The sequence below is a fragment of the Lycorma delicatula genome, chromosome 1, assembly GCF_047948215.1.
Source record: "Lycorma delicatula isolate Av1 chromosome 1, ASM4794821v1, whole genome shotgun sequence".
Lineage (NCBI taxonomy): Eukaryota > Metazoa > Arthropoda > Insecta > Hemiptera > Fulgoridae > Lycorma > Lycorma delicatula.
The window spans coordinates 367,274,466-367,288,386 of record NC_134455.1 but is presented as its reverse complement, the minus strand read 5'-3'; the positions used below and the strand labels follow the sequence as shown (position 1 = coordinate 367,288,386).

The following is a 13,921-nucleotide window of genomic DNA, read 5'->3' as shown; positions in this document are numbered from 1 at the left end:
AACCCCATCTACATTTTGAATTATAGGTGTTCTTAATTTAAAAATTTCCTTTTGCCTTTTATGGCCATATTAATTAGTTCTCTAAATACCTTTTGTTAGTTTTCTCATGGATATACTTAGAATACCAGAATAACAACAGTTATGCTTCATAACATTCTATTTATATATATTTATATATCAAGTAGAATATCAATAATTTTTTATTGGAAGTTGTTTCTTGTTTATGAAGCAGCCAAGTATGTTTTTTCAGTTTAAGAATATAAAATATAGCAAATTTGTTAATTAAAAGATTTAATATAATTCTGCAGAAATATTTTATAGCTTGAAAATAAATAAAAACTATTATAATTATCAGTTTTGTCATTTTCTCCTGCTTTCTGAATGATTAGATTCAGACCATTCCAATTTTTTTTTTTTTTTTTTAATAGTTGTTTTAAGAGCATAAATATATATATATATATATATATATATATAAATGAGTTAAAATAGTTGTTTTTATTTTTTTATTTTATATAATAGTATTTAAATATGATACTATTTAAAAACATTAATTTATTTATTTACTTATTTATATTCTCTTTATTGACAGTTTAATCATTATAAAAACAAAAAAGCCTGTACAGGTTTATAGTTATGTGGGCTACAGATTTATTACTAATTACTAAATTTGTACCTTACACAAAATTACAAATTAATATACTAATTATTTTTTAAAGCTGGTTTTGATCTTAATTGAATTTCATGGATTAGCTAAACTGTAAGCCTATACTTTAAAATATGCCCCTTACTAGAGAAAAGTTAAACTATTCAGGAAATATATGCAGAAACAAATAATTATTCCATAACAGTGCAGTGTAGATATCATAATAAAATAAAATAGTCACATGCTAACTGTGTCTTGAATAGAAGAGTGAAATGTATTACATATAGCAATCAGTAGGAGAAACAGAAAGGTAGGATGTGCTATGCAATTCTCTTCAAGAAAGAATAAGCTGAATGTTTGAGTTTTCAGTAAGAATCACATAATTACTTTTCTTCTGCATATGCTTAGGCTTTCAGTTGTTTATATAATTTCTATATCCACAAATTAAGAAATCATTTTATTGTTTTTTTAAAACATTACAAAATCTTAACAACTACACATGATTACTCATTCTTAAAAAGAGATTTTTATAAAATTTAAAATATGGATAAAAGATTTATGAACACAAACCTTTTTGAATTTTTTAAAATACAAGGCTGTAATTAGATATAAAAACATTATGCACTTTAAATAAAACCTGAAATAATATTAAAAAATAGGTTGCTGATAATAGCCTTAATTTAATTTAATGTAAGTAAAAGTGATAATGTTATTCTATGCCTAAAATTTTATTATAAATAATTGTAAGATTTTTTTAATTCCCCTATTTAATAGAGACAGCACATAATGTATTGTTTTCTAAAGAAAGGGATATATTATTTATCAGCATATCTTACGGTGGTAATATATATAAAGAATTAGAAATAAAAAACAGCCATTAATCAACACTGCATTCTTTAAGAGTAATTATGTTTATTGCAAAAACGAGTTCTGTGGTGAAAAGTGGGATTTCTGCACTTCTCACTGTTAAAATTGATCCTTGTTGGTTAAACAGCACTTGCTGAAAAGTTCTTATCATGGGTTTTGCCTGTGAAACATATAATTGTATGAATTAGACAAAAGAAGAAAACAGAATATCATTTCATCTGTATATAATTATATTTATGGTTACTTCATGACTCTTTGCATTTAAATTTACTGTACTGTAAATAGACAGTGTCAGTTCTAGCCCCAGGCTGGTTTTTCAATTCACCCCAGCTGGTTTTCCTTAAAAAAAAAATCTGTTAAAATGAGTAAAGAGATTATCATGAAATTTTAACTTTTTTTATTATAGATCTCACAGCATTTACGTGTAATTAAACTAAACAAATAATTTACAACCTAAAAAAAGTTATTCAGGAAATAAAGTTTTAGCTTCATTAAGTATGTTACATGTACAATATTATGAAATTGACTTCTTTTTGTGTAATATTTATTTGGTTAATAAATAAAAATGTATGTGTGAACAGTTACAAATAATTTGAATCTGTGTAAATGAATTTATTTTGCTTACTTATTGCAGTGCTCAAAATTTTCTACCTGTGCCCATTTGTATGAGTGCGAGAACTTTGTTTGGTCTTCCCAGATGTGTGAGCAATATTTCTACTCTCAAAAGTGTTAAAAATATTTCAGAAATCTAAATACTTGCTTACCAAATACTTTTACTTTAAATGGATATAAGAAAAATGTTAAAGCACTAATTATTCAAATTATATCATTGAAGAGAAACTTCAAATAAGTCAGACGTTATTTTTTTATAAATAAAATAAAGCAGTAACCCTAACACAGCTAATCAGAATTCCAGTTTTAAAGTTGTATGAAGTGGGAATCAAAGTTCAGGATATAACTTTTGAGAAATTATTTAATCTAAAATATTTAGCTCGTTCTAAAGCTGAAAATTTGAATTGTTTTAAAAGAGAAACTTTTGTTAAAATTTTATTTTCCTTTCAAAAATTATGCGTTATCGCAGCAGAGACTGCTGCAATCAGATTTTCACTCTCAGACAAATGTTGGAAAAGCAATATGCTGCAGGAAGTGAACAGTCATGTATTCATAGATTTCAAGGTGACATCTGACAGTGTCCATTGACCATCACTGAAGTCTGAACTTATGCCTGCCACAACCATCCGAGGACTCACAGAAATATACAATGGCTCTAGCAGCTGCATACGCATCTGTAATGAACTGTCTGATTAATTTTCAATACAAACCGGTGTAAGGCAAGGTTGTATCATCTCACCCGTACTATTCAATACTGTTATTGATGCAATTATGCAGAAAGTCTTTAATGACTGGCGCGGTATCCAATACAGTGAAAACGGCTATGTGACAGACCTGATGTTTGCTGATGATAGCACTATATTTGCGGATGATGATGCCAAGGTGACAAACACCCTGTATGACATTGCAAGTGCAGCACAGCCATACGATCTCAAAATTAAAGCTGAAAAAGCCAAGGTTCTAATGACTGGCTCATTACCTGCTGTTTACCTAGCCAGAATACAAATTGAGCTGGTTGGTAATTTCAAAAACCCTGAATCATTAATCCAAGAAAAGAAGAATTTCATCATCAACAGAAGTCTGCAGCAGGATTGTCCAGGCAATTGTTGCCTTCCAACCATTCCATGTGTATCACTGTGTGATCATCTGCAAAATTACACAATCAAGCTCAGATGTAATAATGAACAATCTACAATTGATCTTGAAATACAAAAGCACAGGCTGCGGTGGTTTGGGCACATATGCCAAATGCATGAATACCGACTTCCATACCATCTCCTATGAGGACAACGATCTGTACATGGAAGAGCCAACGAAGTGCACCAAAGAAAACATGGTTCAAGCAAATTGAGAATGACCTAAAACACCAGAAACTAAATGTAGCTTATGCAAAACTTGCAGGTACTGTCCGGAGACATTGGAAAAATATCATACACAATGCTTGTTTTACAGCAGCATCCACAGCAATGTACTAGGTTTGTTAAGGAATCAAAGAAGAAGATCCATTCAAATTAAAAAAAATTTTTATTTTAAATCAATAAATACCATATTTTACACAGTGAAAATGTGTAAATTAATCAGTATTTAATTAACATAAAGAGTTCTGAGCACAGCAGCTAGGGTAAGTGTAAGGCATTCCTAACAAACTAATGGTTCTGTAATGCCTGAAGTGTTTTAAGGAGTAGCATCCTGATGATTGAAGGATATGAAATATGATAAAATACAAATGGATAAGTTATATTTAGTTAACAGAGCTCCATTAAATATTGGCAGGTGAAGTTCCACTGCATGCTTATGGCATTTATTAGTGATTAATGACAGTAACAATTAAATCCACTTAATATATATTAAAAATAAGTAAATATATAAATAACTAAATATTTTCTATATTTATTTTTGAGATAATAAAAACAAAATATATATTTGTAACTGTTTTGAATGTTGCAGTTGTTTTTGAAGAAATAACAAGGCATGAAGACAACTACAATGGTGATTTAAACATTTTAGAAAATACTTCACAGCAAGATATGGTTACATCTGAAGTAACAAACAACTTAAATTGGTTGGTTGAAGAAACTAATAAACGAATAACAGAAGACTCAAAAACTACCAGCAAATCACCAGCACTTCAAGAAATGACAACCACATTACATGGAACAGGAATTTCTGGTTCTTTTGTTGATCGTTTAATTTTAAGCTTTGATTCAACTAGAAAAAGTATGCCGACCACTACGCCACCTACTATATTTAAAGGAATCAGTATTAGTCCACGTGGTGATTCAAATGTCCGCCGAAGACTTCCTAATGGTCACAAATATGGAGAATACCAGGTCCAGTATTTATTAATTAACATATAGAATAAGTTAAAATAATTGTACTATTATGACCTCACATACGTTGCTTAATAATCTAGTATGGAAGATGAGGTAGATATAATGATGACTGAAACCATATTGGTGCAATAGATAAATGTTTAAATAACCAGAACATTCCAAAAGAAGCACCTTGTGAATATTTCTAAAAGTGGTTAATTTACATATCGCAAGATATCTTTAAGATATCTATTTCTGGAAACACATTTTTGCAAAAAATAGCCTTAGTAAATATTGTTAAATTTTTCTTTGTAGATTATGTATTTAATGAGTTGATCAATACTGGAGATTGATATTTTAACTTTTTTCCTTATGCTTACTGTAATTGATGACCAAAATCACTAACTGCTGAACTAAAAGTTAAGTCTTTACGCACCAATCCAGGAATGCTAATTCAAGATGATTAATTACACCTGCTTAAAATGTTGATAGTTCCAGTAAACATGAAATATCACAGGAAATATGCACTGAATAAAAATGGTGTTAAAACAGTAGTGAATAGCAATAATTGAGGTCCTAAAATAAAAGTTACCTTAGAACACCTAAATAAAATTATTAATGTTTTCACTTTTCTATTGAATTGACAGTGAATAGTGTTGATTATCAACCGACAACCCAAAAAGTGGAGATGCTCATTATAAATAGGCATACCATATTTTTTTGGGTTCAACCCAGGACATATTTTTGAAATTACTTAAAAGTCTTAACAGTTTACTGAAACAAACTTTATTTATTCAGTTATGTTTTTCACTAGACATGTCTTTTTCAGAAATGGTTTGTTTATTTTAATTACATCATAAACTTAACAAGAAAGTTCTGAATTAATTTTAATATTTAGCAGCTGTTTAAAAGTAGATACTGAAGATCTACCCCTTTCTGCAGGTCAAATGTTCCCCATAATTGAAAAAGCTCTCAACTGGAGCAGATGTCCCAGGCAAAGACATCACAAACTCAACCATTTTAGAAATATTGCAACATGAAATATCAGTTTTTTGTAACACTTTAAAAATTGCTTTCCACTTTTCTTCAATAGCACCTGAAACTTATTTCAGAATTTATAACATTTTCAAAAAATCGATAGATTAACAGCTGATTTTTGAAGTTTTTTTTTACCTCCAAGACCACCGTTAGGTATTACTTCATAGGATGAAATGAATGACAATTTTTGTAGCATCTGAAAATGCCATGCCTGACCAGGATTTGAACCCGATCAATTTTGAAGTTGAAGGTTCTGTGATTCACATCCTAGTAAAGATAAATTACTTTTATACAAATTTGGATACCAGTGTACAATAGTTTTTTCAGACTCATGACTTCCACTAGTTGTTACATAAGTGTATTTGTGCCTGTGCATAATTTTGTGGCAAAGTAGAGAATTAGAATTCTCTACTTTGCCATCCTCCTTCCCTGGAACTGCAACAAAACATTACTTCAGGGAAGGAGCAGCTTTCTCATTGGTAGTGGGTTGACAGCAGCTACTGACAAGAGTGTCAGTACTAGGAGTGCACTCTGTTTCCTCATGCCTGGATAATCGTAGCAGGCCAGAACCCTCCAAACAGTCCACAGGATGCCATTCCCATGACCTTGCACCTCAGAGGAGGCACTGCTCTTCTTTTCCTGATGTCCTCCATTACACACAGCCTGTCCATAACACCACTTGCCCAGTTAGAAATCACTTGCCAGCACCAACATTACTTCTGAGCCATTACCTCTGAGCCAAACATCCTCTGTACTTTAAGTTTAGTGACTAGAGTATTCCTCTTGGTCACAAATTGTGGACATGCGAAGAACAGTGGAAAGCAGTTTCCTCCACATGATCACAGACTGGGTACAGATCAGAGTAGTCCATGCCAAATCTGAGGATATACAACCTGAACTTCCATGACCTGAGAGGAACTATGTCAAGGCATAGTTCATGTCTCCATGGTTCATTGATATCCAAATATCTGATATTGAAAGTTCCAGTGCCCCTTAGCCGCCAGTCCACCATAGCCGCACTTTCCCACCACTGCTACCCTGACCTGCTTAGCCACCAGACGGCGATCATCGAGCATAGCAGCACTCCAGATATGCTTCATCAGAGTTGCGACTAAGTCAACAGGGATCTGCCACAGCAGGACCAGTGGCCTTCTTAGAAACTATCTGATAGGCAGAGTAGATTCTAACACAGCTACGCCTGAAAACTGAAACCAAGTGGTTACGATGTAGAGTGGTACTCAGAACTCCAGCCCAAATAAGGGCACCGTAGAGAAGAACCAAACTGGATACACAGTACAGCAGCACCCTGCCCGCCTGTTTAGGGACACTTCTATCAGGTATTAGCTTCGAAATCAGGCTCACCAAATTACCTGCCTTCTCATTGAATTTCTGGATGTGAACCCTAAAGTTAATCCACGTATCAACCCAGATTACGAGATATTTAACAACTGGCTTAAACTGGATGCAGCTCCCTGAGATTGTCACAGAAATATTATGTATATTTTTGGCCTTCACTATGACTAACTCTGATTTATCTGGTATGAGCTAGAGCTCAGGCTCGTCTATTCAACGCTGCATCCTACGTTAAGAGTCCCAGATAAGTGCGACCAGGTTACCAAGGCCCTCTGATACCTCTATCAACTCCAGATCATCGGCGAATCCTATAAGAGGTACCCTCTATGGATGAGGTATCCTACACACCCTGTCGTACATAAGGTGCCAAAGAATAGATCCCAGCACAGAATCCTGGAGAACATCCCTCGTGATCCTTCATATCACAATGACATCACATGTGCTGATCAGGAGGCTCCTGTTGGACCCTCCTTGGCTATGATATCATTAGGTAGGCAGTATGTCAAGGGCCAATACCACCAGCATGATTTTATACCAGTTAGCAGAATTGAATGCGTTTTTAACATCTAATATCACAAGGTACAGTAATTAACCTTACGCCCTTTCCTCATGGTCTTCATTGCATCTCTAGCGATAAAGCATTCGTTGGCCAATGCGTCTAACATAAATCTATCTTTGCAAAAACCAAACTGGTTCCACGACGGCCCGCCTGCAGCGTAAACTGCTGTGATGAGTCTCTGGTAGAGCATCCTTTCAAAGATTTTGCCCGTGGTGTCCAAAAGGTACAGTGGTCTGAACAAGTCAGAAAGTGATGGGTTCCTCACTAGCTTAGGGAGTAGAACTAGAGCTTTTTGCTTCCAGGGTTCCAGGAAGACACGCTCATTGAGACACATGTACTGCTCCAGGAAGACCCCCATGTTGATCTAGTTTGCAGCCTTTAAGGCCACATTGGGAAGGTAGTCGACTAGGACCTTATCATTTGGTGTTTAGGGGCCAGGGCTCTCACAAGTTCATCCTCGGTAAACAGCGGCGGCAGCTCTTCCACTAGCTCCATATCAAGGGATATGGAGCTAGGGGTATGGGATAAGGGATATGGACCTATTTCCATGAGGGGAAACAGGGTGTCTGTAACAAAAGGCAATTCAGCGATTTATCAAAGGGGGAACTATATTGTTCAGAGACCTTTTCACAACCGCTTGGTAGGGCCTGCCCCAAGCGTCCCTTTCAACCTCTTCAATGAGATCAAACCAACATCACCACTTGCTAAACTTAATGACTGCAATGAGCTCACTCCTAGGACCCTTATATATGCTAGCGAGAGCATCCTCCTGGTTACTTCCAATCGACAACTGAGCATTTTGCATTAGGCATTAGAGCACTCCATCTTCTTAATACGGATGGCCTCATTCTACCTGTACACTGGGGAATACCTCCTGCCTGCAAATTTCCTTGGCAGCACTTTCTCAGAAGCCGAGTACAGGCACTTGACCAACTACACCACTTTCTTTGTTGTTGGGCACCACATGACAGCCTCGGCCAGATCAAAGTCCCCTAGAAATACTGCTCATCAAATAGTTTTGCACTCCAACCAGAAGCGTGTACTGCACAAGCCCACACTGGCAGCCCATCTTCAGCATTATAACTATGGCATGATGATCACTGGTGGTGAATCCTTTCCCATACCATCAGCTGCAGATTCTGATCGTCAAGCCAGTACTGGCAAAGATCAGATCTATCACAGATCCTGTTCCGATCGACACCCCTGCCATGTAGCCCCTATCAACGCACCAATAACAGTTGGTGGTTTGGGTTCAATCAACTATACAGCTCAGGAATGAACAGCCTGAATCTGAACAAATTTATATCATATTTACATGTCATACATGCCACCCTCATTGGGCCTTATCACCCTCTTCTAATTGGGCCATGAGATTGCTTATTAATCCAAAGTTAAACAGATTGCTGCAATACATACATTAGGAATAGAAGATAAAAATAATTAGTAACTTTCCATTAGGGTTAACTTTAATATTTTTTATGAAATGTAGTAAAAATTTAGAAATTAAAAATATTTATTCTAAATTACATAAATATTTACAAGTGTAGTACTTAAATTTGAACAGAAATAATAGAACTAAAATTAGATTACTAATTAATATTTTTCTAATTTTTATTACAAATCACATGTAAATTGATTAAAGAGTATGTCATTTCTTTTATATCACAAATAATAAAAAAAATTGTTAAACTAAATAGATTTGATTGGGAATTGAATTACATTCAACGTTTTTGAGTGTTACAAAACATTTTTTACTTAAAAACTAAACCTATATGGCCATATTAATTGTTAAACAATCATCAGTAGACAATGCACAAGAATATTAAATAAATAAATGAATGAAAAAATAATAAATAATAATATAATAAATATTAAGGATCGTTTGATCCGTTTTAAATATAGAATACCAGAGAAATCAACTGCAGCCAAGCATTACCTCAAGACTACTGAGAAAATTAGTTCATCAGCAGAAATAATTCTAAAAAATAACCAGGAATTAGGCTGTTGAAAAAACTCACTTTACCTGTACTGAAAGTAAACAAGAGTGGGTGACCAATATCTTATAGCCTTTTTTGAATTTTAAATTTATTTAAAAACCTTCTCTGAAAATTTTCAATCACAAGAATATTAAACGTAATCCCCTCCTGAAAATTTTGTTCATGGACAAATATATATTTGTTTGATTGGTTTAAGGTTGATGCTATCTTTATCTTTCCTTTAGTTATGTTTTATCTACCCAACCTATGCAACAGGAATGTAACTAAAAAAAGAGGCTAAATATAGCTTTTAGTAAGCCATGTATATGTATATATATATATATATAAATATGTATAATAAGGCTGTTAGTAAGCCATTATGGGCAATGGAATTGGAGGTTTAAATAGTTTAGATGTTTTTAAGCTAAATTTATATGTTCTGAGATTGCTAAAATAGCAACAGTAATTTGTATTTTTTGCTGTTATTCTAAAAATCTACTAAAACTCCTCATTTTACAGTATTTCATAAGCACTATTTATTGTAAATTAATATTTTTCATTATTATCTTTACTCTGCTAATCTCCTTGGTGGAGTGGTAGCATCTCTGCCTATCATCTAATAGGTCCTGGGTTTGAATTCGTCATTTTTCACATGATATATAATTTCATCACTCGTCAGCAACTGTATTTGGATGGTTTGCTTATAGTAGACTTAAGAAAATGATTATTTCTTATTTTTCACAACTGTTTAACAACTGAAATGGGCCACTGTCTTCTTTCTTTTTCTGTTTGGCCTCCAGAACCACTGTAAGGTTCTGGAGGCTAAACAGAAAAAGGCTAAACAAAAAATCATCCTCATTCATCCTTCAGAGGATGATATGTATGAATGTAAATGAAGTATAGTCGTGTGGCCAACTTTCATTATAATAATTTTTTTTTTTTTTTTTTTTTGTCTTCAGTCATTTGACTGGTTTGATGCAGCTCTCCAAGATTCCCTATCTAGTGCTAGTCGTAATAATTTTAATAATTATTGTATAATTATTATTAAAATGTTTTAACATTAAAAAATCAATCCTCAAATAAAATAGTAGCAGAAAAAGTTAAATGTAATGTGTTAATAACTTTATACCTCAAAATGAGTTCTCTATATATGTTAAATTCATATTTATTGTAATATTTACTGGATGATACAATAATTTGTTTTTATTTTTAAAAAATTGTAATAAAAACTTTACTTAATTCTATTTCAGGCATCACCAACAGCTGTGTCAAAGAAAGGACACGGTTTGAGCACTTCAACACCTAGAGTCTCACCTACACTACCAGCAGCACATTCACCTTTAAGTAGTATTACTCCTGTTCCACAAAACCAGACAGAATATGAAAGTAAGTATTTTCTTTATTATTTTTCCCTCTAACATTTTACCATTGTAAACAGTATAAAAATAGAATATACAAACAAAAGATTGGAGCAAAATATTTTCCTTATAAAATATGAATTTGAGGTGACAAAAATATAAGTAATGGAAGATCAACAAAGAGATACTGAATAATGGTGGTGCTGAATGGTGCTGGATCAGATCAGTGATATAATCCTTGATATAGTTTTCATTTATTTTATGATTAAATACTTAATAAAGTTTGGTTTAATACTAATATACTTTGTTTTATGTTATACACATTTATTTTACTTTCATTAACTGATTTCTATGCTCATCATACTTCTCATGATTATAAAAAAAAATTTAATTTTGTTTGAATTAGATTACATTATATCTATTTCTTCATATTGGCAGTTAGACCAATATTTTTATAAGATTTTAAATACTCAAGAAAAGGATTTGAACCCAGAAATATTCAAATAAAAGACAGACATGCAGACATTTCTCTGTGAGGACAACAAAGTAGTGAGAACACTGTGCATATATTACTTGTGCAGATAATTTTTTTTTGAATACACTGTTTATAAAAGTCATTATTTATTGTTATTCTTAAAAATAAAGATAATTTTGTCAATTAAATAGTAAAATTACAAACAATTATTGGTTACTGTTAACAAGACAGTCAGACATCTCAACTAATATAAAACTGAATAATGAATTATAAGTACATTGTAAAGGGCCTCTGACTCAGAAACTTTACCGTCACCACTCTTGAGACTATATACAACCATGCTGTTGACCAGTGACTTTTTTCAGTCAGGTTGAAGATAAATATTAGTGTTTCATGTGGTCTTGGAGACAATTAATGTAAAAGAAACACTTTTAATAGATTTATTTTTAATAATAGTTTTTATTTTTGAATAATAGTTTTGTGTTTTAGTTCTATTTTGAATAATAGTTTTTTTGTTTTAGTAAAACAAAAAACTATTTTATTCATTTTTGTGGCATGGCTGGATCATCCCAGCTCCATGAAAATTTTTAGATTAGATAACCCTGATTTTCAACAAAATATTTTAGATTGTTTAAAGAAGATTGGAATGATCTAAGTAACAACTAAGAAGACAGAATTGTCAGTAATCATAATTCTGAAGAAGACAGAGTAATAATGATACAGCAGGATACAATGCTGAAAATGAGAACAATGATGCAATTGAGAATATTATTTAATAAAGGATATTTTTATAATAAAACAAAATAAAAACTGGCAATAAATCTTAAAATCTTAATAAATCTTAAATTGAAACAGATGCATTATGTATACCACTTCAAATTCATAATATAATTTATATAATACATAATACTTAATATAAAACAACAATGGATTGATCAGTTTAGGAGAAGCCCTGAATGTGATTCAGTTGGATATGTAATATAATTGATTTGTTATTTTGTTAAACAAAGTCAATTTAATTTAATTTATAATAGGCAAACTTCTTCTACAACATTAGCAGATGTAGTTGTATTGGATTCCTTATAGACCTTGTGTTTCACCGATCTCCATGGCAAATTGGTAGCATCTTAGCCTTTCATCTGAAGGTCCTGGGTTCAAATCTTGATAAGACAAGTCATTTTTCATACGCTACAAATTTTTGTTCACCTAGGGCAAAATTACTAAAGTAGTTGATGCCCATCATTTAAGAAAAAGAAAAAAGTGTTCCTGTGACTGTTAATATATTTCATTGATTTTTTATCATTAGATTAGAGTCATGAGGACATTTACAGTTTATTTGCAACAAATGAAACAAGAAAACAGATCTTTAGAATGCGTATGTCTAAGAAATGATTCTTAATTTTTCTTGCTTTTTTATACTTCACTTTACATAGATCTGAAAGTAAAAACTAATCCTGCTGTTCCAGTTACTTTTTTGCTGATAATAAATTTTTAGACATAATTTTCTTTGGAAAATCAACTACAACTGATGAAATGTTTGTGGCATTCAAGGGACACAAAAATACTGTCATTATTTATATAAAAAAATGACAGCAACACATGGTAAAAAACATGTATTTAACTAATTAACTAAAGCTACACATAATTTTGTTCAGAAAAGATTTGATGAATTTTGACTTTTCAAAGAAAAAACAAAATATACTAAATTTACCCAAATATTTATCAGATTGTCAAATCCTTTAAAACATGAGCTAAGAAACTATGGGAGAGAGGCGGGGGAGACTGAGTACACTCACACTTTTACACTTGAAGAGATTGAGTTGGCGCTCAAAGATGTCGCTCCAGGAAAAGCACCAGGATTCGATGTCATCAGTCCAGAATTCCTATTAAACTGCAGTGAATATGCAAAACATTGGTTTGCCAGATTCTTCACTGACACAATGCGGACCAGTAGCGTACCCAGAGAGTTCAAACTATCGAAGGTAGTAGCCATCTTAAAACCAGGGAAACTGGCAAACTTACCTAAGAGCTACAGGCCTATAGCATTGCTATCAGTGACATATAAATTACTAGAAAGGCTTATCTACAACAGAATCTGTCAGAGAATATTTGATGTTATACTGATTGAACAAGCAGGCTTTAGACCAAAACGAAGTTGCACGCACCAAGTTCTCTCACTCAAAATGTACATTGAAGTAGGGTTCCAAAGAAATCTTAAAATCTCTGCTGCATTCATTGATTATCAGCCACTTACAACACTGTCTGGAGAGAAGGCATGATTTGTAACGTCCTCCGTGTAATCCCATGAAAATTAATAGCTTGCCTCCTTAATAACATGCTGAACGACAGAATGTTCCAAGTTATCATGGGATCCAATATAAGCTCACCAAGGAAACTCAAGAATGGCCTGCCACAAGGGTCAGTACTTGCGCCTATTTTTTTCAGCCTCTATGTTGCAGACATGCCAGAGACAAGATCTAAAAAGAATGGCTATGCCAGTGACTGGGTGCTAACAACAAAATGTAGATCATTTGAAGAGTCGGAGAAGGTCCTGATGGTTGACCTGGAGAACTGGGAAGGTTCTTCCAAAGATGGCGCCTGCAACCAAATTCGAGAATACGTGGGTCTTTCACAATAAGACACCAAAATACCTAGGCGTGACACTTGATAGAACGCTTTCATTCAAGGAGCACCTAATGAAAACTGCAAAGAAATTGAAAGCGAAAAA

General features: G+C 32.9%; 1 protein-coding gene across 2 annotated transcripts in view; it reads left to right on the top strand.

Moving 5' to 3' along the window:
- The window catches only part of LOC142317258 (uncharacterized), a 422,958-nt gene that overhangs the window by 393,367 nt on the left and 15,670 nt on the right, over positions 1-13,921 (top strand). For both annotated transcript variants that reach the window (XM_075353665.1, XM_075353666.1), the window contains exons 4-5: positions 4,070-4,452; positions 10,611-10,746. In XM_075353665.1, the coding sequence (XP_075209780.1) occupies positions 4,070-4,452; positions 10,611-10,746 (519 nt within the window). The remainder of the gene's footprint in view (positions 1-4,069; positions 4,453-10,610; positions 10,747-13,921) is intronic.